At 43.8% G+C, this 27,345-nt stretch overlaps 1 protein-coding gene across 2 annotated transcripts in view; it reads left to right on the top strand.

Moving 5' to 3' along the window:
* Window positions 1-27,345, top strand: part of ANTXR2 (ANTXR cell adhesion molecule 2) — a 341,722-nt gene that overhangs the window by 136,786 nt on the left and 177,591 nt on the right. For both annotated transcript variants that reach the window (XM_063919961.1, XM_063919962.1), the window contains exon 9: window positions 11,901-11,961. In XM_063919961.1, coding sequence (XP_063776031.1) covers window positions 11,901-11,961 — 61 coding nt within the window. The remainder of the gene's footprint in view (window positions 1-11,900; window positions 11,962-27,345) is intronic.

The following is a 27,345-nucleotide window of genomic DNA, read 5'->3' on the forward strand; positions in this document are numbered from 1 at the left end:
AATGTTGAGATCTGCCGGCATCCAGCACCTTTGGCGATCTCGGACTTCATTACATCCCACCCTTGGACTTACGTCTGACTCAGAATCTAGCCCTAAATGTGCTATACGTAATAATAAATCACAAGAAGGTTGCTAAAGGCAGTACACAAAACACACGTGGTGTGGAGTTTGTAATTTTTGATTTACAGGATCAAATTTAATTCTTGCAAGTAATTTGCAATGAAACCGAAAATGACGCAAAAGGATTGGCAAATGGATGAAACTAATGGTCAGATCTTTGATACAGATACAAGTCCTGCCATGGGACATGAGTACACCTGGATAAATAGACCCCAGTCATGTCTCCACTTGGGCCAAAAGGGGCATAACTGGCTTATAACTGTGCGCTTGCTCATAGATAAACTAGTAAAAGTGTGATAAGGGCGTGATCTGTGTCCTGAGCAGAGTTGTCCATATGTGGAGGCAAGTCTGTTTTCAGATGGATCTTTTACCAAAAAGGATAGGGCTGATGCACACTGATAATGATGACTGTGAAACTGAGCATATATATAGTGGTGGTAAGGTCACACAGAAATGAACAACACGGCATATAGGCAAATATCCAAACTTTTCTTCCTGCAATCCCAGTTGTGTTCACAGTCAACTTGCATTCCACTCTGCATAAGTCCGAATATAGGGCCCGATTCAAACCTGATCGCTGCTGTGCGTTTTCGCACAGCCGGCGATCAGCCATTAACTGCGCATGCACAGCAATGCGCACACGCGTCGGCAAACAACAACAGGCATTGCCGTTCAGCGACAGGCTGGTGCGAAAATTCCAATTGCACAGCCATTCACATGCAGATTGACAGGAAGAGGCCGTTTCTGGGTGGCAACTGACCGTTTTCTGGGAGTGTCAGGGAAAACGTAGGTGTGCCCAAGCGTTTTCAGGGAGGGAGTGTGACCTCAGCTTCGGCCCTGATCAGCCTGTTCTCATCACACTGTAGGAGTAAGTCCTGGGCTGCGCACAGACTGCACACACTGGTAAAAACCAATCAGTGGTGAGTGACGTGCAAACAGATTTGCAGCTGTCCGCTGACTGAGGGATATTTGTAGCACGGCGTACACATGCGATTGCACACTTGCACGGTGAATATACACTCCCCTTGGGTGGCGACTATCTAATCGCAGGACAATAATTTTAGCAGCCTAGTGATCAGGTCTGAATCACCCCCTTAGTTTAAAGACATGTGAGGTGCTCATCATATACGCCTAGCGTAAGCTGAAAAACTAGCCATGCTTTGCCAATCTCTACAGTGAATAATACATTATCTATGAGTGCAGAGTAAGTCCATTAAAATAGAAAATTAAGTGAATTTAATTTGTGCAATTTGTATGTATGTTCTGCACTTGCAAGGAATGTAATGTATTTACATTATTGTCTTATTTTTTTTACAGCATCATTATTTTTCCATCACAAATTCATGTTTTCTAGAACCAAGCCAAAGGTTATTTATTTATGTTTACTAAGGGTTCTATAAACTATAGTATCCTTTGTTGAGTCCCTACAGAAGATCTGTTCTTTGAATACATAAAATGTTTACTTTGAGGAACAACATGTATATCAGTGCTGCATACTATTCACTTTCTCTGTCTTTATTACCTGTCAATTATGTTACATTTGACAGCAGTGAGTTGCATTTTCCTGAAAGCTTAGATGTATTTCCTGCCCGAGGCTTACATTAAATTCTGTTGTGGTCTGTTCTATTTCCTTTTTAAGCTCTTCACCACTGAGAGATGGTTTACTGTTGGATCAACATTACGTGTGTTATTAAAGTTACTCAGTCTACATTTAAATCATATTATGTTCTATTAACTTCCACACATGGATCATGGGATCACACAGTGGGGTAGGTTGAGTTAACTACAGTGATAAAAGAGACACTGGGATGACTCTAATTACATTGATGATATCTCATAAGTTATCTCTTATTAGATTTCTACTTTGCTTTGGTTTTAAAATGTTTAACATTAAGCCAAAACATAAATATAAATAAATAAGTGTTCATGTACCATAAAGACACTTATTTATAATCACCAGATCCAGGTAGCTTCTAAATTTTGAGAGTAAACTCACTAAATTAAATACAAATGAGTTTCAATGTAAGAAAATAGGCAGGGTTGATATTTTACATGGGATCTGTACCTCTTTCCACAGGAAACCCCTGACTCATTAAGTTATCAGTTCAAATCGTGATTAGATTTTCTCTTTAAGCAATTAGTGGACCAAAACAACTTGATATACAGTGTTCTCCAGTAAATTATAAAAAATAGTCAATTAAAATTCTAGAAATTATTTTAATTCAGTATCCTATTCACTTATATGTTCACTTATTATATTCACTTATGTGGTCTTTTATTTTATTTTTGCTTCAAGTATTTTGCCGATTTAATGACACTCTTCAGTGGTGTATTTTTCATACATTAAAAAATAAAGTTTTAGTCATACAGTGGGTTTTTTATGTGCACCAGTACAATACAACTTCTTTTTATTATTGGAAGCCAGTATCCAGCAGGTAATTGCCAGATTACAGGAGGCATAAATATTATGTGACTGGGTAATGTAGGGAGTAGAAAGTTTGATCATTTAGTTGGTCAGACAAGTTGTTCAGTCGCATAGTTGGATGTGAAGTTGGATAGTGTACTGTATGAAAAGTTTTATTCTGCACAGAAGAGTTATTTTCTCACAAATCAGTGAATGCAATGAATGCAGAACAAAAACACCAAACAAACATAAAAACCTAGAACACCGAACAAAAACACAGAGCAAATGTAAACTCTACAGTCATTTTCCTGGATGCGGAGAGGTGCAGAGAAGCTGGTTCGAACTCTTAGAGTCTGATCTGGACTCCTGGCTTCCAAGGAGTCTCAGCCACAGCTGCAGTGGAGCAACCATGCAAAGAGGATCCCAGTACTCCCAATGGGCCCGCTTTGCCACATATTAGGCCACTTCCCCCTAGTTTTTGAGCACAATATATCTCTCAACAGCCTTGGTCATTGTGGCCTAAAACCAATTTACTGCCTTCTGACAGTATCTATGTATGTTTGCATTGAGAAGTATCCACCTTTTCAGTCAATATTTCATTTCTAGCGAAGGATGGTGTTGGCTTGCAGACATCTACAATAAACCATGTCTGCAGGTGGGACATACATAAAATGTGCAGAAAGACTTGAGAGGGGCATATCCAAACACAAATCTGATTGGCAGCATAAAAATAATAGGATTTTAATACCTACAGGTAAATCCTTTTCTCCTAGTCCGTAGAGGATGTTGGGGACTCCAAAAGGACCATGGGGTATAGACGGGATCCGCAGGAGCTTGGGCACACTAAAAAGACTTTGACTGGGTGTGAACTGGCTCCTCCCTCTATGCCCCTCCCCCAGACCTCAGTTATAGGAACTGTGCCCAGGAGAGACGGACATTTCGAGGAAAGGATTTTTGTTTAAACTAAGGGCGAGAAACATACCAGCCCACACCACAAACATACCGTGCAACCGGAGTAGCAGCAAACCAGATAACAGTATGAAATAACACAGCAACAAGCTGAATATAACCATTACACAACTCACGTGTAATCAAATATAACCAGTAATAATACAACTGCAAGTAACAGTCCGCACCGGGATGGGCGCCCAGCATCCTCTATGGACTAGGAGAAAGGGATTTACCGGTAGGTATTAAAATCCTATTTTCTCTTACGTCCTAGAGGATGCTGGGGACTCCAAAAGGACCATGGGGTCTATACCAAAGCTCCAGAACGGGCGGGAGAGTGCGGACGACTCTGCAGCACCGATTGAGCAAACATGAGGTCCTCATCAGCCAGGGTATCAAACTTTTAAAACTTAGCAAAGGTGTTTGAACCCAACCACGTAGCTGCTCGGCAAAGCTGAAGAGCCGAGACCCCTCAGGCAGCCGCCCAAGATGAGCCCACTTTTCTGGTAGAATGGGCCTTTACTGACGTCGGCAATGGTAGCCCAGCCGAAGAATGAGCCTGCTGAATCGTATTACAAATCCAGCGAGCAATAGTCTGCTTAGAAGCAGGATTTCCAATCTTGTTGGAAGCATACAGGACAAACAAAGCCTCTGTTTTCCTGGTAAGAGCCGTTCTGGCGACATAAATTTTCAAAGCTCTTACAACATCAAGAGACTTTGGAACCGCCACAGCAGCCGTAGCCTCAGGCACCACAATAGGTTGGTTAATGTGAAACGAAGACACCACCTTCGGCAGAAATTGTTGACGAGTCCTCAATTCCGCTCTATCCGAATGGAAGATCAAAAAAGGGCTCTTGTGAGACAAGGCCGCCAACTCTGACACTCGCCTGGCAGACGCGAGAGCCAAAAGCATGACCAATTTCCAAGTGAGAAACTTTAACTCAACCTCACGCAAAGGTTCAAACCAGTGAGACATAAGGAACTGCAAGACCACTTCAAGATCCCACGGCGCCACCGGCGGCACAAATGGAGGATGGATATGCAGCACTCCCTTCACGAAAGTCTGAACCTCTGGAAGGACGGCCATTTCTTTCTGAAAGAAAATAGATAAAGCCGAAATCTGCACTTTGATGGACCCCATTTTCAGGCCTGCATCGACGCCTGCCTGCAAAAAATGGAGAAACCGACCCAAGTGAAAATCCTCCGCAGGAGCTGCTTTGGTGTCACACCACGAAACATACTTTCTCCAAATACGGTGATAATGTTTCGCCGTAACCTCCTTCCTAGCTTTAAAGAGAGTGGGGATGACCTCCCCGGGAATACCTTTCCGAGCTAAGATTTGGCGCTCAACTTCCACATCGTCAAACGCAGCCGTGGTAAGTCCGGAAACACGCAGGGACCCTGCAGTAACAGGTCCTCTCTTAGAGGAAGCGGCCAGGGATCTTCCACTAGCAATTCCCGAAGATCCGGATACCAGGCCCTCCGTGGCCAATCTGGAACGACGAGTATCGCCTGAACCCTTGTTCGACGTACGATCCTCAGCACCTTTGGAATGAGAGGAAGCGGAGGGAACACATACACCGACTGAAACACCCACGGAGTCACCAGGGCGTCCACTGCACTGGCTTGGGGGTCCCTTGACCTGGAACAATACCTCTTCTTGTTGAGGCGAGACGCCATCATGTCTATCAGAGGAATTCCCCAACCCCTTGTCACTAATGCAAATACCTCTTGATGAAGAGCCCACTCTCCCGGATGGAGATCATGTCTGCTGAGGAAGTCTGCTTCCCAGTTGTCCACGCCCGGGAGGAAGACTGCTGACAGAGCACGCACGTGCTGTTCCGCCCAGCAAAGGATTCTTGTGGCTTCCGCCATTGCCGTGCTGCTCCTTGTTCCGCCTTGGTGGTTTACGTACGCCACCGCTGTTATGTTGTCCGACTGGATCAGGACAGGGAGACCCTGAAGAAGGTTCTTTGCTTGCAGCAGGCCGTTGTGAATGGCTCTCAACTCGAGAACATTTATGTGGAGACAAGCTTCCTGGCTTGACCATTTTCCCTGGAAATTTCTTCCTTGCGTGACTGCTCCCCAGCCTCGGAGACTTGCATCTGTTGTCAGCAGGACCCAGTCCTGGATTCCAAATCGGCGTCACTTTAGAAGGTGAGAGCCTTGCAGCCACCACAGGAGAGAAATCCTGGCCCTGGAAGATAGACTTATTTTCCGGTGCATGTGCAGGTGAGACCCGGACCATTTTTTCAGCAGATCCCACTGAAACACCCGGGCATGAAACCTGCCAAATGGAATGGCTTCGTAAGCCGCAACCATCTTCCCTAGTACCCGAGTGCATTGATGAATCGACACACTTGGCCTCAGAAGTTCCCTGACCATGGTCTGGATTTCCAGAGCTTTGTCCTCCGGCAGAAACACTCTCTGTATCTCCGTGTCTAGGATCATGCCCAGGAAGGGCAGCCGAGTGGCCGGGATCAACTGAGACTTTGGCATATTTAGAATCCAACCGTGATGTTGCAGAACCGACAGGGAGAAATCCACATTTCTCAACAACTGTTCCTTGGACCTTGCCTTTATAAAGAGATCGTCCAAGTACGGGATAATTGTGACCCCTTGCTTGCGAAGGAGGACCATCATCTCCGACATTACCTTGGTGAAAACCCTCGGGGCCGTGGAAAGCCCAAACGGCAACGCCTGAAATTGGTAATGACAATCCTGCACCGCGAACCTCAGGAAGGCCTGATGAGGAGGGAATATCGGGATGTGTAAGTAAGCATCCTTTATGTCGACCGACGCCATAAAATCCCCCCCTTCGAGGCTGGAGATCACCGCTCGAAGCGACTCCATCTTGAACTTGAAAGTTTTCAAGTATGGATTGAGGGATTTTAGGTTCAGAATCGGTCTTACCGATCTGTCCGGCTTCGGCACCACAAAGAGGCTCGAATAGAACCCTTTCCCCTGTTCTGACAGGGGAACAGGCACCACGACCCTCTGTTGACACAACTTTTGTATCCCATCCCTTACCACCTCTCGGGAAGAGAAGCTGGCAAGGCCGACACGAAAAACCGGTTGGGGGGCATCTCCTGAAACTCCAGTCTGTACCCTTGGGACACTATGTCTAAGACCCAAGGATCCAGATCGGAACGAACCCAGACCTGACTGAAGAATCGGTGACGGCCCCCCTCCGGTAGGGACTCCCCCAGGGGAGCCCCAGAGTCATGCGGTGGACTTGGTAGAGGCGGGGGAGGACTTTTGGTCCTGGGTGCCTGACACTGCAGGCGACTTCCTTCCCCCTACCTCTACCTTTTGAAGCGAGGAAGGACGAGCCCTTACCTCTTTTGTATTTATTAGGCCGAAAGGACTGCATCTGCTGATGGGGTGCCTTTTTCTGTTGTGTGGGAACATAGGGAAGAAAAGATGACTTACCCGCAGTAGCGGTCGACACCAGGTCAGCCAGGCCGTCCCCGAACAAGACACTACCTTTAAGAGGGAGAGCTTCCATATTCTTCTTGGAGTCGGCATCAGCATTCCATTGATGAACCCACAGCGCCCTCCTGGCCGAAATTGCCATGGCATTGGCTCTTGATCCCAAGAGGCCAACATCCCTCGCCGCATCCTTTAGGTAATCTGCAGCGTCCTTGATATAACCAAAAATATTATCTTTATCAAGAGCATCCATATCATAAGCCAAATTTTCAGCCCACTTAGCAATAGCACTACTCACCCATACCGACGCCACAGAAGGTCTGAGCAATGCACCAGTATTGACGAAAATGGACTTCAATGTCATTTCCAGCTTGCGATCCGCCGGATCCTTGAGAGCAGCCGTGTCAGGAGACGGCAGCGCCACCTTCTTGGACAATCGCGAGAGAGCCTTGTCCACATTTGGAAACGACTCCCATTTTTCCCTAACGTCAGAGGGGAAAGGATATGCCATCAAAATTCTCTTGGGAATCTGCCACCGTTTTTCAGGCGACTCCCAAGCCTTTTCACAAAGCGCATTCATTTCATGAGAGGGGGAAAATTTTACCTCAGGTCTTTTCCCCTTAAATAAACAAACTCTTGTGTCAGGAACGGCAGGTTCCTCAGAAATACGTAAAACATCTTTAATGGCTATAATCATGTACTGAATACTCTTGACCACCCTTGGATGCAAAGAAGCCTCAGTAAAATCGACATCTGAGTCAGAGTCCGTGTCGGTACCTGTATCTGCCATCTGGGTAAAAGCACGCTTTTGTGACCCTGAGACTGTCTGCACCTGAGACAAAGCGTCCTCCATGGACTGTCTCCATGTTTGTGTCTGAGAATCAGATTTATCCAGTCTCTTAGATAATAAAGCCACCTTCGCATTCAGAGTACTCAGCATAGTCACCCAATCAGCAGTCGGCTGTGCCGACAGAGACATACCTAAATCCTTTTCTGCACCCCCCCATAACTTCCTCCGGGGAGGAACACCCATGCTCAGACATGTCGACACCGAGTGCTGACACACCCACACACACACAGGCCACAAGCACGGGGACAGACCCACAGAGAAGCCCGTAGGGAGACACACAGAGGGAGTATGCCAGCACACACCCCAGCGCCCATACACTAAGGAATTGTATATTTGATCAGCGCTGAGTAAACATAGGTGAAAGCACCAAATTTCATGTGCCTCCCCCCCCCCCCCCCCGTTTTTCCTCCCTGCTACTTGCGGGAGCTTGGAGGTCTGGGCCGGCGTCTCTGCAGCACTGTAGAGATAGGAGAAAATGGCACTGGTGACCAATGTGCGGCTAAGCCCCGCCCCTTCCCGGCGCGCTGTAGCCCGCTAAAATTAAAATTTCTGTACACTGGCTTGGGTACTTTATACCGTGCCCGGGCACCGTATATCCCGATTTTTGCCAGCCACCGACCCCAGTAACTGCTGCACAGGGCGCTCCCCCCTAGCACCCTGCACCCTGCAAGTGCCGTTGGTGACGTGTGGGAGCATGGAGCGCAGCGCTACTGCTGCGCTGTACCTCATTACTGAAGTCTTCTGCCGTCACTGAAGTCTTCGGTTCTTCTAATACTCACCCGGCTTCTTTCTTCTGGCTTCTGTGAGGGGGGTGACGGCGCGGCTCCGGGAACAAGCAGCTAGGCGAACCAAGTGATCGAACCCTCTGGAGCTAATGGTGTCCAGTAGCCTAAGAAGCAGAGCCTTTAACTAAGAAGAAGTGGGTCTGCCTTCTCTCTCCTCAGTCCCACGATGCAGGGAGCCTGTAGCCAGCAGGTCTCCCTGAAAATAAAAAACCTAACAAAAAGTCTTTCTAGAGAAACTCTGTAGAGCTCCCCTAGTGTGTGTCCAGTCACTCCTGGGCACAAAGTCTAACTGAGGTCTGGGGGAGGGGCATAGAGGGAGGAGCCAGTTCACACCCAGTCAAAGTTTTTTTAGTGTGCCCAAGCTCCTGTGGATCCCGTCTATACCCCATGGTCCTTTTGGAGTCAAAAAACACAAACTACCCACAAGGGTGTAACCCCCTGTGGAAAATCAGGGGCGCTGTCCGCACTAATTAAAGGAGACAATTAAAAATATTCACAATAACAAAATAATGTTGAATAAAATATATATTATAATTTATTAACATACAATGCTGCAGCATAAATGACATATATTAAATACATAATATGTATGTTATGAGCCCTGGTACAAGTACTCCACATACGCTAATAAAATTATTTGTAACAATTTTTGGAGTCCCCAGCATCCTCTAGGACGTAAGAGAAAATAAAAGTAAAAAAACTGAATGATTTGCCCTGAGGTAATTGGGCGCTATACACCCAACCAGAGTGTGTAGGTATAGAATTTATATTTAGTAATTATTAAACACCTGTATATAATTATTTATATAGTCAAATTTTGTATCATATCAATTAATTAAGCAGCTCCTAAGGGCAATCTGGATGCCTGCTAACAAGATTACAAAACAAACTGTTTGTATAACCAAACAATTATGGAGCGCTTTAAAAAATGCTTACATTATTTACATAATGACATTAATACACATTCAATTAATACTCAGACAGTCAGGATAAACGCAGTGAATAGATGTGAATTCACATCCATTCACTGCGTTTATCCTGATTGTCTGAGTATTAATTGAATGAGTATTAATGTCATTATGTAAATAAATGTAAGCATTTCTTAAAGCATAAAAATAAAGCTGTCCAACATCTGCGAGCTACATGCAAAGAAGGCCAGTACTGTATTTACCCTGAATATATATTCCAGAATATGGTTGGCACACATACTTCAAATAGTCATATAATATACCCTGAATATATATATATATATATATATATACATGCTCAAAAAAATAAAGGGAACAAACACTAAAATAAAACATCCTAGATCTGAATGAATGAAATATTCTTATTAAATACTTTGTTCTTTACATAGTTGAATGTGCTGACAACAATATCACACAAAAATTATCAATGAAAATCAAATTTATTAACCCATGGAGGTCTGTATTTGGAGTCACCCTCAAAATTAAAGTGGAAAAACACACTACAGGCTGATCCAGCTTTGATGTAATGTCCTTAAAACAAGTCAGAATGAGGCTCAGTAGTGTCAGTAAGCCCCATAGAGTCTGAGTAACTGCTTTGATAAACATGTAGTCTGTGTGCAGTTAGTGAACAGTCTGGTTTACAGAAAGCAAGCTATGATACGTACCCCAGCAGAGCATGGGTCTATAGAAATGGCATTGACAGATATACCTTTATTTTCTGCAGTCCTTCTACTTTTGTCATGTGCTATTTTCAGTGGCATGGATGGAAATTCATATACTCTCATTGCCCATCATATTATTTGCTAGAATATAAAAGACCGTTACATTATTCTATATTCTGCGTGTGTGGTAGAGTAAAAGCTGCGTGTCAGTACTATATGCTGATGGTGAATACTGATGGCGAGTTTTAGTGTTTATCTTCTCTAACAGGACAGTTACGGTTATTTAATGCTCTGCTCAATTATTACATTATTCAACAGATATTACTGTACTCTTTTCTAGATAAATGTGTAATAAGCATCTATAATAATGGCACATAATCAATGCATTTCTGCCACTGTTGACATATAGCCCTGAATGAGTGTACATTCTTCATTCTGTATCTGTTTTGTGTTCATTCCCTACTGTAGCAGCCAGTTCCAGAGCATGTCGCAGTGTATCACCATTCTGATAGACCCCGATAAAGAGCTCAAATAAAACATAAACGTGTTTCATTTTTATGGCACCATTTTTTTTTTAGTCGAGTTTTAGTAGCACTTAGCACATACAGGAAGATATTTAGTTGCTTGCTTCATCTGCAAACCGTTTATCTCTTTTATTGTCATGATACATATATTTTATATCGTTTCGCATCCACTTGGAAAATGTCACTGACTACATAGGGCTATGCAGTTGTCTAGAAGCTGTTTATGTTGTATACTGATTGAAGTACAAATTCTTTAAAATGGAGCATTAATGATAGTTTGTTTTAATGTATTATCATACTATACATAGCTGGTTCTTCACTGCATTATGCAGGAGGCTGAGTTATAGTTAAGAAGTAATGGAAGATAAAGTCCTGTGCCATAAACACTGGCACATTAAACATGATGCATAGTAGCTCAATTTCCACACTTTTGGATGTAGTGGCTCAAATGATGAACATTTCACTAAATCCAAAAATTGCAATTTAGTAAGTAATAAAGATAATCTGTATCATCAAAACATAATTTAATACAAAATAGCAAATAATGCATACACACACACACACACACACACACACACACACACACACACACACACACACACACACACACACACACTACATCCTGCATCTTAGATTTGTACAATTTTTATTTGAAAAATGTTTGTTGTAAATCAATGTGTGCTTGTATTGTCCATATAATAATTAACATTGTACACTTTCCAAAAAGTCCCAAAAGGATAAAATAATATATTGTAAAAACTCAGTGTGTGAATACTCACATGAGATCTAAAAACCTACTGTATGAATACTAACATGAGAGCCCTAATGCCACAAATGCCATGTTTGGTACAATAATAGAGTATGTTTTCCTAAAAACAAACTGTTTTTAACTTTGATTTTATTTTTTTATTTTTTATTTCATTTTAATGGAATGTAAACTGTTGACTAAAGTATAACCAAAATCAAGGGGAACTGATTAATTAAGGGAGACATGAAGAATAGTGGTAACTTTTTACACATAAAGGGGGATATTCATTTGTTTGAAAAGTCAGTTGGGTGTCTTTTTTTCCCTATCTAATAGACAGGAAAAAACAGACAACCGACTTTTCAAACATTTGAATTTCCCCCAAAGTGTATAACATATTTACTGTAAATAGACATCTCCTTATAGTGTGATGCTAAAACAAATACCTTTTATTTTCTGTAGATATTAAAGAAGTCATGCACCGAAATTTTGACTGTGGATCCATCATCCGTCTGTGTTGGTGGTAAGAATATTGATGCTCATATTACCTTTTACTGGCTGCAGGGTATACTACTGTAACTTGTTTTTAGGTTTATACTACTAGATACTATATTGTGCTATCTTCACATAAAGTACAACTTCCCTGCTCTGGCTATTCTGTCTTACAGCCAAATAAATATTCATGCAAAGATATTTTTTATGGAAAGGATGTTGATCTGGAAAAATAAATAAAAGTGATTGAGGATAACTACATTAAACGTATTCAATGCAGAAAAATGTTACATATTTATTTATTTTTAATATTACTCTGGCCTCTACGCATTTTTTCCAACACTCTACAGTTACCAGTTTTAATATCGCTCTGCACAGCCCCATCTCCATTTTTATCGTAGTTTATTGACAGTTCAGCTGCTGACAACATTGTACTCGCCGTGCTAGGTTAGGCTAAAAAAGTGAAACATTTCTGCGTAACGTGTTCATAAAAGGAAGCACAATGCTGTACAAGACATAAAAATGATCAAAAGAGCATTAAAAAAGCAAAGCAGCTGGGAAGGTGGCAAGTGCGGAGTTAGCTCTATAGTAAGCCATAAACATCTTGTCAGCCATGTCTTAGCAATAGCAATAACTGCATCACTGGTCCCTGTTATGCAAGCTATTAATGGCTCCAAGGGATTCAGTTTTATCTTTATTATTTTATCTTCTAGCAACAATAATAATTACTATTATTATTATTATTATTATTATTATTACTATTATTATTATTTAGATCTATATCATAGTTACAGTGGGGTATACGCACCTTTGAAAACTATAATCTAAATACAATGTTTTAATATGTTAACTTTTAGTTTATTGAATTACAAATAAAAATTTATTTCTTAAAGGTCTTGTTATAATTGTGTGTACAGATAGCAGCATAATAAATCAGCGGGTGTGGCATGGAAGGTCGACAGTAACTAGGTCGACAGTGTCTAGGTCGTCCACTGTTGGTCGACAGTAACTAGGTCGACAGGGATGCTAGGTCGACAGGGTCTCTAGGTCGACATGGTCTGGTTTGACAGGTCAAAAGGTCGACATGATTTTTTAATGTTTTTTTGTTGTTTTCTCCGTACAGTGACGGGGAACCCCAATTAGTGCACTGTGTCCGAACGCATGGCTCGCTTCGCTCGCCATGCTTCAGGCAAGGTGTCTCGCTGCGCTTGGCACAGGTTACTATTCCCAATCGTAGTCCGTGTGGATCGTTAAGTATGAAAAAGTTCAAAAAAAGAAAAAAATTGTGAATAACTCATGTCGACCTTTTGACCTGTCGACCTAGAACATGTGGACCTAGAGACCATGTCGACCTAGAAACCCTGTCAACCTAGTTACTGTCGACTTAGGCAGTGTCGACCTAGTTACTGTCGACCTAGAGACCGGATCCCTAAATCAGCACAGGTACAACATAAGCAGATTGATAAATGCACCCCATTCCTTATCCTTGTCTCCATTATTATTATTATTATTATTATTATTAATAATAATAACACTGGTTGCATTTATCACACTTTAGGGGTAGGTGTGAGTTGTTTCATGAAAGTCACAGACATTCGCATGAATGCGCTCTACCGAGAATTCTCCAATCCAATTAAAAATGCCTATTCATGATACTCCCAGCGGGGGTTTGCGAATTATCAGCCATTTGTGATGTGAGAGAAGTGCATGAAAAAGTGGGGTGACCTTCCTGGACCCCAGAAAAGTGACAATTTTGTTAGCAGAGAATCGTATAGAAGGATGTTATTGGGCAAAAGGAAAACGCTTTTAAAAGGTGTCAAATGGCTGATTTGTGCATATTTATTTTTAAAGTAAATAATGATAAAAAGCTAAATTTTTGGTTTACTTTCATATGAATAAAACAAAAATGCAAAAAGAAAAGCTTTTGGGGTAATTTGAGGTGACTACAAAAATGTACAACCATATAACAACTTGTGTGAGTAAGTAGGTTGGATTCAGCACCCGTCAGTGATAGAAATTTTATATTTACAGACCTAAACAACAAATCTTGTGGTATCAATACCTTAATTATATATTAGGTGGTGCACTCTGAGTCAGTAAAGGCAATACGTTGTTCAGAAGAAAAGAAAGAAGATTTTTTTTTATCAGGAGATATTATTTACCATTATGTAGAAAATTGTTATTTTATGGTTATCCAAAGGTTGCTCATTATTTTGTGATATCAGAGATGTCTTTTTTCGTGACCTTATGAGAGGTTGATGTGTCTGGTGGCCCTGAATCTTGAATATTTATAAAGGAGTTATTTCTTGCACGTTGGATATCAATATCCTTTTCCCTCACTACTACAAATTTATTTCATTCTCAACGAACTTCATCATCCTTGATTCAGGGGCTGAATACTGGGGTTTTCCTGCTATTTTTCACCCCTGTCTAACAGGGACAGCAGATCCGTTCCATACTTTCTTCAAACCTTTTTTCTCAAAGGTCTATAATTACAGCTTTGCAAGCACAATATATATTTCTAGCACCCCTTGGAGTGCTGGTGGACTCTCATCAGTGATCCCTGAGTCTTCATAAGGTAGACTACTACCATACCACACTTTCAACGCCCAATACCGTCCGATCATGGAAGCTAAGCAGTGTTGGGCTTGGATAGAAGACCTCTTGGGAATACCAAATGTTGTAGGAATTGGGGTATCATCTAACACTGACAGCAGATCCACCCTCTTTAACTTCCTTCCAACTTCTATTTCAAAAAAATAATTAAGAACTTTTTTCAGTTATTTTGCCATTTAGAAACTACATGTTTTGGTATAACAATATATAGTGGAGTTTATCTGGAGATGGGACAGGCCTGGGGTCTTTTGTGAAATATTCTTTCATCTGATTATATAGACACTACATATGTACCAAGTGTAAATCAGATGTATATGTTACAATCCGTTATAATCAGAATAACCACACTGACCACTTTTATATTATCTCTATAAGCATTTTATAGAGATATTTCTTTCTTCCTTTTTTATTTCATAAGTACATTTCTACACATTATCTGTAATAAAAGTTACATTTTAAGATTATTAGTTTCATTATAGTATTCAAGTCAAGAGTGCGCCCTTTCTTTTCTTCTGAACAACAAAAACATAACAAGCAATTAAAAAAAAATTATTACATTTGGGGTGCATAAAGCAATGAAAAAGTTGATTTTGAAGTAATTTGAGTCCATTTTTAACTTCCCCAAAATGACATGTAATTATTGGATTAATTAAGTTAACTGGAACATTCAGTTGCATAATTAGTCATTAGCGGGTGTCCAAGGGGTTCTGCATTTTAACCTTAAAATAAGGATTTATCCTACTGTCTCTCACCTTTAGTGAGATGTGAACAGAAAAATGTGAGTTTACTTTGCCTGGTCCAGCGCGAGTTTCTAATTAGATTGCAAAATGAATTTGCAATGCAAATTTGCAGAGAAAACAACAATTTATAACTCACATTCTGCAATTCACACCTAAAAGGATTGACCCCTTTGTTGGAGGCAAATAATTATTTTAAGGTGTTAACTTTCTGAATAAAATGGTACCACTCCAGGTAAACACATCTAACTATCTAAACTCTACATATATAACCATAGTACATACTGTACACTGTGTCTACAAAAAAAAAAAATGAGTAAAGAAGCAGGGAACATTAGGAAATATCGTGTCTACATACGTATACGCTGCAAAAAGACAAAAAAAAATTACATAGTTGTTATACTGTACCTGTTTAAATCTCAAATATATCATTATAATTGTCACAACTGATAAGTATTTGAATGTGTATGTATATAATTGTTGCACTGCAACCTAAATTCAACAGTATATTGAAAATAGTATGTAAACAATAAAAGAAACAACTTCAATTGTACTGCTGGTATATTTGGGATTAATAAATAAACATGATTTCCTTATCACACTGTATATGGAAATATTTAATATAATACAGTATCTAGTAATTATACAGTAGATTTCTGTGCATTTAATCTAAAAAAATGCTTAACGTGCAGTTTGCTCCAGAGATAATTGGTCGATATAATGACCAACATTCTGTTAATTGATTTAGTAGCTTTTACACCCAGATAACCTTTAATTAGAGATGGTGTAGGTATCAAATGGTTTATTGCATAATACAGCAGATAGAAAGATTTAAGGTAGAAACATAAAATAACTATGTAATAATTAAGGGGGGTCTGATGATCTGGTAAGCTTAGTGGGGATGTGGTGGAGAGGGTATTAGTGTTATGATTCCAGCACTCTGGTCTGAGGAGATCTTTTTGCGAGGACCGGAGCACTGGAACGATATGCTGGGGAAGGGAGCGGGAATGGAAAATAGCCCCTGCGCCCTAACTCCGTTGTCTCACCCGTGCTGTCGGAAATCCCCTGTGAGACTATGGTTGCTTGAGCCCATGGTAGCCGCGTTTGAAGGGCGGATTATGTCTGCCCAACTCCGATGCCCCCCCAGGTCTTAATGAGAGACAAAGGGAAATCCGAGACAGGGTGATAACAAGGGGCCCTCTGACTAAACAACCAGGCCAGGGGCTACAAGCTAACTTAAAACTAGAATATGTGCGGAAACACCGCCAGGGAAAAGGACAACCAAAATATCCACTTGTCCACTTCTCCTACCCAGCACCGCCGGGTTCCAGAGAGGACTTGTGGAAGCAGAACCCTCCGCAAATGCTCCAAAAACAGAATATATAAAGATAAAGCGGCTGAGCCGCAACACACGGCAGAGCCGCAACTCACGGAACACCACTCGATATACAAAGGTGATCAGTCAGGACAACTGGGACCAAACGACTTCCTGGGATGAGATGACAACTCCCGAATACAGGACTTCTGAGGACAGGAATGACCGGATACAGCAGGACTGGAACAGACTCTCAGCAAACCAAAGCAGCATGCAGGAAGCTATTACCGGCGTCTGTGAGAAGTACTGGGAAGGTATTTAACAGGGAGTCCTCCAATCAGCTGCTTAGAGCCTGATTGGGAATAAATGCCGTGCAGCTGCCTTGCTGCACGGCCAGAGGACAAGTGTGTGTGCTTGTTAATTAGGCCCTGCAACGGGGAACGCGGTCCGCCCGTGGCGTCCCCGTTGCTAGGGTCCGTGCGGCTCAGCGCGCCCGGCGTCTAGCGTTGCTAGGGAGCCGGCGGCTGAACGCGCACGGCGTCCCTAGTTGCTAGGCGCCGGGCCGCACGGACATGCGGACCCCGGCGCCTAACAATTAGTGGGGATGTGGTGGAGAGGGGATGAGCTGATGTAGCCTGTCCATTTGACTTTGTTGTTTTTATATATTTTCTAAATTATATTTCTTCATCCCTTCAAATATCGTCATCTCATGCTGAAGAGAACACTCCACTGCATGCAAACAATTTAGCATGGGTATCAGAAATGAAGAAATATAATGTAGAGAATGCTTGACACTCCACAAACGTTGACAGAGGTGCAGAATTGTTTATTGAGGGTTACAGCAAGGTAGCCAGAAAGTGGAGCAATGTTCCGGACTGCACAGAGCCTATTATCATGCTGGATATATCTACAGGTGTGTCCTCATGCATCCAGCATCAACATGCCACAAGTGCAAGACGCCTGGCATGAGTGAGCCTCCAGGTCCCACATAACTCTGCTAACGTCAGTTTTTTTCTAAAAAAGGCGTCTTATTTGCATGTTGCTAAGACGCACCAGGAGTCTGTGCTGATTCATTTGATATAGGACACTTGCATATTGTGTGTGACTGAGACTGTATTCGGAGCAGAACAGAACATGTATTGGAAAAAAACTGCAGCCACTACATTGAAGCACTTTGTGTACAGATTCAGAGACTCCGTCGCACACAGATATACAAGTGTCACATATCAATCAGCACAGTGTCCTCGTTTGTCCCACCTAGTCATACTGCATTGTGTGTCTCAGTCACAAAACAAGGCATGGTTTTGCTTTTTAAATGACCGCCCCTTTAAAAAAACATCCAAGATCGTCCGGCATCCTACACCTATAACATTTCGTCTATTGTCTCACCACTGAGACTTTCTCATGCCCCTGAAGAAGCCAGGGAGCCCAGGGATCTTCGTAATTGCACAGAGATATCCTGGCCTCTGTGATGGGTGGCTTGCGCATCTCCATGGGTACTGCAAGCCGTCAGATGGTGTATGAGCAATCTGATGCCTGCGTCTTAGTACAACAAATCGGATCACTACTGCAGCAGGAGGAGTATACTTGTAATAGTCGCATTACCATACAGAGCTAGCACTGCTGCAGCAAGAGCTTCTTCGTCTACATCTTAAAGACCCTTATAGAAACCAATAAAATGGGATGGTCACAATACCGGAGGCTACATCCCGTCCCCTCTAAATCCCAACATTCGGCATGCTGACTAACAGGGACTATTTCCACTCGTGGGTGTCCACGACACCCATAGAGTGGGAATAGAACCTGTGGCGAGCGCAGTACCAAGCACGCAAGGGGCTTCATTGTGTCGCCCCCCGTCGGCATTCTACTCCCCGGGTTCCTGGCGTCGGTATGGTGACTGGTGGGATCCCAAGCGCCGGTCACCAATGCCCAACCCAATAAAACATATCGTATTTACAGAATGTGCTTTTAGAATTCAGAATCAATGTCCACGTGTCAGTATGGCACAATTTTCCATTGAAACCACTAATTATAGAGCTTGCAAGTCTCCAGTGGAAAATGATAGTGCTAAGGGATTTGAAATCGACACTTAAATTGCTGGGGCTTCTCGCAGTGCTTGTAGCCAACAATCAGTAGCTGATATAAACTTTTCAGCACATCTGAAGTGTATATGGAGCTGCAAATTGCTCAGGCAAAGAGCCACGGTGGAATTTTGTAAGACTATAGAGCAGAGATTTTCAACCTTTTACAACTCACGGCACACTGAACAAGATTTAAATATTGCCAAGGCACATTCAAATATAATGGTGATGCATGGTGCAGTTGCGTGTCCTAGGATGTCATGTCGCAGCTTCTCTATAGGTAACGCCTGAGCCACATCTGAGAAAGCCAGAAGAGCCCAACACTGCCTGGGCCCAAAATTAGAACTGGCTCTGCAACCACTAAACCCACCAGTATTGATCGTTCCAGGGCCTCAGTAGCCGCAAAACAGTGACGGGCCTGGCTGTGCTTCTATGGCGGCACACCTGGAGACTGCTCAGGGCACACTAGTGTGCCACGGCACAGTGGTTGAAAACCACTGCTATAGAGGGTGACAGCTGCTTGTCCTCCTGTACTCCCTGTCCGGAGGCACACTGCATAGGCTTAAGGTCGAATTTAATTAGCATTGAAATTGCGGTAATTTACAGTGATAGCCGTTTTTGCTGCTTTTTTGCTGCAAATCCGGGCTTTTTGCGGGTATGCACGCTCCCGTGATTAACCTATTCAATTGCACTATAGCAGAATTCATACCAGCAGTGAAAAGTGTTGGGGAAAATTGGGCAAATCTGCCTGTAACTCAAAACAGTAACAGTATAGAAGGTTATTATTGGTTATAATAAGTATTTGGGAGGCATTTAAATTGGGTCAAATTACTTTTTTATGCCTTCTTTTTTTTTTAAATCAGAAAAAAATGATAGAATGCAATGTTTTTTTTTCAGCAAAATAAGAGTTAAACTAAAAAAAAAATTAACATAACAATGGGTTTCAGTATATAGGGCCTAATTCAGCATGGATCGCAAAAGCAAAATCTTTCTCTAATGGGCAAAACCATGTGCACTGCAGGGGGGGCAGATATAACGTGCAGAGAGAGTTAGATTTGGGTGGGGTGTGTTTAAAACTGAATTCTAAATAGCAGTGTAAAATAAAAGCAGCCAGTATTTATCACGCACAGAAACTAAATAACTCACCCAAATCTAACTCTCTCTGCACATTTACATTTTCCCCACCTGCAGTGCACATGGTTTTGCCCATTATAGAAAGATTTTGCTTTTGGGATCCATGCTGAATTAGGCCCTTTTCTCTGACGTCCTAAGTGGATGCTGGTACTCCGTAAGGACCATGGGGAATAGCGGCTCTGCAGGAGACTGGGCACAACTAAAAGAAAGCTTTAGACTACTGGTGTGCACTGGCTCCTCCCACTATGACCCTCCTCCAGACTTCAGTTAGAATCTTGTGCCCGGCTGAGCTGGATGCACACTAGGGGCTCTCCTGAGCTCCTAGAAAGAAAGTATATTTTAGGTTTTTTATTTTACAGTGAGATCTGCTGGCAACAGACTCACTGCAGCGAGGGACTAAGGGGAGAAGAAGCGAACCTACCTAACTGGTGGTAGTTTGGGCTTCTTAGGCTACTGGACACCATTAGCTCCAGAGGGATCAACCGCAGGACCCGACCTTGGTGTTCGTTCCCGGAGCCGCGCCGCCGGCCCCCTTACAGAGCCAGAAGCAAGAAGTGTTCCGGAAAATCGGCGGCAGAAGACTTCTGTCTTCAACAAGGTAGCGCACAGCACTGCAGCTGTGCGCCATTGCTCCTCATGCACACCTCACACTCCGGTCACTGATGGGTGCAGGGTGCTGGGGGGGGGCGCCTGAGGGCAATATAAGACACCTTGGCTGGCAAATCTACACCATATATAGTCAGGAAGGCTATATAGGTGTAAAAATACCCCTGCCAGAATTCCAGAAAAAGCGGGAGAAGTCCGCCGGAAAAGGGGCGGGGCCATCTCCCTCAGCACACTGGCGCCATTTTTCCCTCACAGCTCCGCTGGAAGGACGCTCCCTGGCTCTCCCCTGCAGTGTCAAGCTACATAAGGGTAAAAAAGAGAGGGGGGGCACTAAATTTAGGCGCAGTATATATAATATAAGCAGCTATAAGGGAAAAACACTCATTTATAGTGGGATCCCTGTGTTATATAGCGCTCTGGTGTGTGCTGGCATACTCTCTCTCTGTCTCCCCAAAGGGCTTTGTGGGGTCCTGTCCTCTGTCAGAGCATTCCCTGTGTGTATGCGGTGTGTCGGTACGACTGTGTCGACATGTTTGATGAGGAGGCTTATGTGGAGGCGGAGCAGATGCCGATAAATGTGATGTCACCCCCTGCGGGGTCGACACCTGAGTGGATGGTGCTGTGGAAGGAATTACGCGACAGTGTCGACTCCTTGCATAAAAGGTTTGACGACATACCAAATGTGGGACAGCCGGCTTCTCAGCCTGTGCCTGCCCAGGCGTCTCAAAAGCCATCAGGGGCTCTAAAACGCCCGCTACCTCAGATGGCAGACACAGATGTCGACACGGATACTGACTCCAGTGTCGACGACGATGAGACTAATGTAACTTCCAGTAGGGCCACACGTTACATGATTGAGGCAATGAAAAATGTGTTGCACATTTCTGATGTTACCCCCGGTACCACAAAAAAGGGTATTATGTTTGGAGAGAAAAAACTACCAGTAGCTTTTCCTCCATCTGAAGAGTTAAATGAAGTGTGTGAAGAAGCATGGGCTTCCCCTGATAAGAAACTGGTAATTTCTAAGAGGTTACTAATGGCGTACCCTTTCCCGCCAGAGGATAGGTCACGTTGGGAAACATCCCCTAGGGTGGATAAAGCGCTCACACGCTTGTCAAAGAAGGTGGCACTACCGTCTCCGGATACGGCCGCCCTGAAGGAATCTGCTGATAGAAAGCAGGAGGCTATCCTGAAGTCTATATATACACACACAGGTGTTATACTGAGACCAGCTATTGCTTCAGCATGGATGTGCAGTGCTGCAGCTGCGTGGTCAGAATCCCTGTCGGAAAGTATTGATACCCTAGACAGGGACACTATATTGCTAACCGTAGAGCATATTAAAGACGCACTTTTATACATGAGGGATGCACAGAGGGATATTTGCCGGCTGGCATCTAAAATAAGTGCAATGTCCATTTCTGCCAGGAGAGGGTTATGGACTCGGCAGTGGACAGGAGATGCAGATTCTAAAAGGCACATGGAAGTTCTGCCTTATAAGGGTGAGGAGTTGTTCGGGGATGGTCTCTCGGACCTAGTTTCCACAGCAACAGCTGGGAAGTCTACATTTTTACCCCATGTTCCCTCACAGCCAAAGAAAGCACCGTATTATCAGGTACAGTCCTTTCGGCCCAATAGGGGCAAGCGGGTTAGGGGCGCGTCCTTTCTGCCTAGAGGCAGAGGTAGAGGGAAAAAGCTGCAGCATACAGCCAGTTCCCAGGAGCAAAAGTCCTCCCCCGCTTCCTCTAAGTCCACAGCATGACGCTGGGGCTCCACAGGCGGAGCCAGGTACGGTGGGGGCCCGTCTCAAATATTTCAGCACAGTGGGCTCGCTTACGGGTGGATCCCTGGATCTTTCAAGTAGTATCTCAGGGGTACAAGCTGGAATTCGAGACGTCTCCCCCCCGCCGTTTCCTCAAATCTGCCTTACCAACCACTCCCTCAGGCAGGGAGGCAGTGTTACAGGCAATTCACAAGCTGTATTCACAACAGGTGATAGTAAAGGTGCCCCTACTTCAACAAGGACGGGGTTACTATTCCACAATGTTTGTGGTACCGAAACCGGACGGTTCGGTGAGACCCATTTTAAATTTGAAATCCTTGAACACATAAATAAAAAAATTCAAGTTCAAGATGGAATCGCTCAGGGCGGTTATTGCAAGCCTGGACGAGGGGGATTACATGGTATCACTGGACATCAAGGATGCTTACCTGCATGTCCCCATTTACCATCCTCACCAGGAGTACCTCAGATTTGTGGTACAGGATTGTCATTACCAATTCCAGACGTTGCCGTTCGGTCTATCCACGGCTCCGAGGGTCTTTACCAAGGTAATGGCCGAAATGATGATACTCCTTCGAAAGAAGGGAGTTTTAATTATCCCGTACTTGGACGATCTCCTGATAAAGGCGAGGTCCAGGGAGCAGTTGTTGGTCGGGGTAGCACTATCTCGAGAGGTGCTACAACAGCACGGCTGGATTCTAAATATTCCAATGTCACAGCTGGTCCCTACGACACGTCTACTGTTCCTGGGGATGGTTCTGGACACAGAACAGAAAAAAGTGTTTCTCCCGGAGGAGAAGGCCAAGGAGCTGTCATCTCTAGTCACAGGCCTCCTAAAACCAAAACAGGTGTCGGTGCATCACTGCACGCGGATCCTAGGAAAGATGGTAGCTTCCTACGAAGCAATTTCATTTGGCAGGTTCCATGCATGAACCTTTCAGTGGGACCTGTTGGACAAGTGGTCCGGATCACATCTTCAGATGCATCGGCTGATAACCCTGTCTCCAAGGACCAGGGTGTCTCTGCTGTGGTGGCTGCAGAGTGCTCATCTTCAAGAGGGCCGCAGATTCGGCATACAGGACTGGGTCCTGGTGACCACGGATGCCAGCCTTCGAGGCTGGGGGGCAGTCACACAGGGAAGAAACTTCCAAGGACTATGGTCAAGTCAGGAGACTTCCCTGCACATAAATATTCTGGAACTGAGGGCCATTTACAATGCCCTAACTCAGGCAAAACCCCTGCTTCAAAACCAGCCGGTACTGATCCAGTCAGACAACATCACGGCGGTCGCCCATGTAAACCGACAGGGCGGCACGAGAAGCAGGACGGCGATGGCAGAAGCCACAAGGATTCTCCGATGGGCGGAAAATCACGTGTTAGCACTGTCAGCAGTGTTCATTCCGGGAGTGGACAACTGGGAAGCAGACTTCCTCAGCAGGCACGACCTCCACCCGGGAGAGTGGGGACTTCATCCAGAAGTCTTCCAACTGATTGTAAACCGTTGGGAAAGGCCACAGGTGGACATGATGGCGTCCCGCCTAAACAAAAAGCTAGAAAAGTATTGCGCCAGGTCAAGAGACCCGCAGGCAATAGCTGTGGACGCTCTAGTGACACCGTGGGTGTACCGGTCGGTTTATGTGTTCCCTCCTCTTCCTCTCATACCAAAGGTACTGAGGATAATAAGGAGAAGAGGAGTAAGAACTATACTCATTGTTCCGGATTGGCCAAGAAGAGCTTGGTACCCGGAACTTCAAGAAATGATCTCAGAGGACCCATGGCCTCTGCCGCTCAGACAGGACCTGCTGTAGCAGGGGCCCTGTCAGTTCCAAGACTTACCGCGGCTGCGTTTGACGGCATGGCGGTTGAACACCGGATCCTGAAGGAAAAGGGCATTCCGGAGGAAGTCATTCCTACGCTGATTAAAGCTAGGAAAGAAGTAACCGCAAACCATTATCACTGCATATGGCGAAAATATGTTGCGTGGTGTGAGGCCAGGAAGGCCCCAACGGAAGAATTTCAGCTGGGCCGTTTCCTGCACTTCCTACAGTCAGGGGTGACTATGGACCTAAAATTGGGTTCCATTAAGGTCCAGATTTCGGCTCTATCGATTTTCTTCCAGAGAGAACTGGCTTCACTACCTGAAGTTCAAACTTTTGTTAAGGGAGTGCTGCATATTCAGCCCCCTTTTGTGCCTCCAGTGGCACCTTGGGATCTCAACGTGGTGTTGGATTTCCTAAAGTCACATTGGTTTGAGCCACTTAAGACCGTGGAATTGAAATATCTCACGTGGAAAGTGGTCATGTTGCTGGCCTTGGCTTCGGCCAGGCGTGTATCAGAATTGGCGGCTTTGTCATGTAAAAGCCCTTATCTGATTTTCCATATGGATAGGGTAGAATTGAGGACTCGTCCCCAATTTCTCCCTAAGGTGGTATCAGCCTTTCATCTGAACCAACCTATTGTGGTGCCTGCGGCTACTAAAGACTTGGAGGCTTCCAAGTTGTTGGACGTAGTCAGGGCCCTGAAAATTTATGTTTCCAGGACAGCTGGAGTCAGAAAAACTGACTCGCTATTTATCCTGTATGCGCCCAACAAGTTGGGTGCACCAGCTTTAAAGCAGACTATTGCTCGCTGGATCTGTAGTACGATTCAGCTTGCACATTCTGCGGCTGGACTGCCGCATCCTAAATCAGTGAAAGCCCATTCTACGAGGAAGGTGGGCTCTTCTTGGACGGCTGTCCGAGGGGTCTCGGCTCTTCAACTTTGCCGAGCAGCTACTTGGTCGGGGTCAAACACGTTTGCAAAATTCTATAAGTTTGACACCCTGGCTGAGGAGGACCTAGAGATTGCCCATTCGGTGCTCCAGAGTCATCCGCACTCTCCCGCCCGTTTGGGAGCTTTGGTATAATCCCCATGGTCCTTACGGAGTCCCAGCATCCACTTAGGACGTCAGAGAAACTAAGAATTTACTCACCGGTAATTCTATTTCTCGTAGTCCGTAGTGGATGCTGGGCGCCCATCCCAAGTGCGGATTGTCTGCAATACTTGTATATAGTTATTGTTTAACTAAAGGGTTATTGTTGAGCCATCTGTTGAGAGGCTCAGTTGTTATGCTGTTAACTGGGTATGATTGGTGTGGCTGGTATGAGTCTTACCCGGGATTCAAAATCCTTCCTTATTGTGTCAGCTCTTCTGGGCACAGTATCCTAACTGAAGTCTGGAGGAGGGTCATAGTGGGAGGAGCCAGTGCACACCAGTAGTCTAAAGCTTTCTTTTAGTTGTGCCCAGTCTCCTGCGGAGCCGCTATTCCCCATGGTCCTTACGGAGTCCCAGCATCCACTACGGACTACGAGAAATAGAATTACCGGTGAGTAAATTCTTATTTTTTAGGTCATTTAGGGGACTTTTAAAAAACAGACACTCACTGGGTAGTACGGGTGGTGTAATGATTAGCATTACCGCCTCACAGCACTGAGGTCATAGGTTCGATTCCCACCATTGCCCTAACTGTGCGGAGTTTGTATATTCTCCCCGTACTTGCGTGGGTTTCCTCCGGGTATTCCGGTTTCCTCCCACAATCCAAAAATATACTGGTAGGTTAATCGGCTTCCAACATAAATTAACCCTAGTGTGAATGTCTGTGTGTACATGTGATAGGGAATATAGATTGTAAACTCCACTGGGGCAGGGGCTGATGTGAATGGCCAAATATTCTCTGTAAAAGTGCTGTGGAATATGTGTGCGCTATATAAATAACTAGTAATAAATAATATAGCACTCCAATATACCTGTCCCATATCTTGTACACCAATTTCGCACTTTTTCACCCCAGCAATGACATGTCATTGGCCAATTAAAAATAATTAAAAACTTTGAAGTGCCTAATTAGTCATTCAGGGGGGTGTCCAGAGGTTCTGAAGTAAAGTTTATCCCTTGCGTAGAGGTGGTGAATTGAAAGTTGTTTTTCGCAGTTTGTGGTAGATTCATATTTTTTACCTTTTCACAGTTAATTGAATTTGGTCCTTAGTTCTTATACTGTAGTTCTGCAAGAGCAGATTGCACATACCGCTGTAGATGTAAATCTGTGGTATTTATTGGTATTGTTATTGGTACCAGTACCCTAACTAGGTTCTCTGGTGTTTTATATGGTGGTTTCTTCAGAGAGAAGATAAAGCCAGATATCTATATAGGGGATGTTATTCTCATTCTCTGCTTTATGTGCATCCTCTTTGTATCCTGTGAGTTTGTGTATACAGAGCCACACTTTTGGATGCTATTTAAGAATACTTAATAAAATACAAATACTAGTGCTATCACAATGTATTCAAATATTGTAGTTTATTAAATATTGTTAAAAAGTGTCCAAAATGTGGTAACACTAATACTATAGTAGCAGCACTGCTAAATTTACCTATATAGGTTATTGGTTTAAAAAAAAAAGAAGAAAATATTTTAATACAAAATCTGTATATTTACATAAAAGTTAATGAATACTATAAACGAATTAACTACTTGCCTGGCATGGTCACATTGTTTGCGACCACACCAGGCTGTGCGTTATCTGACCTGGTTGCAAACTTAAGGGCTAATTCAGACCTGTAAAGTTTGTACAGTTTCTGCTTAGCCCAGGATTTACGCTTCTGCTTCGATGATCGTGGCCAGAGCTGACTTCAGAAATCCTCCCTCCAAATGCCTGGTCCCACCTGCGTTTTTCTGGACACTCCTTAAAAACGGTCAGTTGCCACCCACAAACGCCCTCTTCCTGTCAATCTCCTTGCGATCGCCGTTGCGTTTGGAATTTTCGCACCATCATGTCGCTGACCGGTGATCCCCGTTGCTGCGGTCCGTCGCGCCTGCGCATTGCTGTGGATACGCAGTGAAGATCTGATCGCAGGCTGTGAGAAAATGCAGCCTAGTGATCAGGTCTGATTCGGCCCCTTAATACTTACAAATGGAGACAGAATATCTGACATAAAAATGGGTGAAAACCTGGGATCCAATGATTATCAAGCAGTATGGTTCAGCATAAAGACAGAGACTGACTCATCCCATACAAAAGCAATGGTGTTAGTTTTTAGGAAGACTAATTTTGTAGGGATGGGAAAATGTGTAAGCAATCCTTTGGCAGAGAGGAGGAACTTGGAAG

This window comes from Pseudophryne corroboree, chromosome 1, assembly GCF_028390025.1.
Source record: "Pseudophryne corroboree isolate aPseCor3 chromosome 1, aPseCor3.hap2, whole genome shotgun sequence".
Lineage (NCBI taxonomy): Eukaryota > Metazoa > Chordata > Amphibia > Anura > Myobatrachidae > Pseudophryne > Pseudophryne corroboree.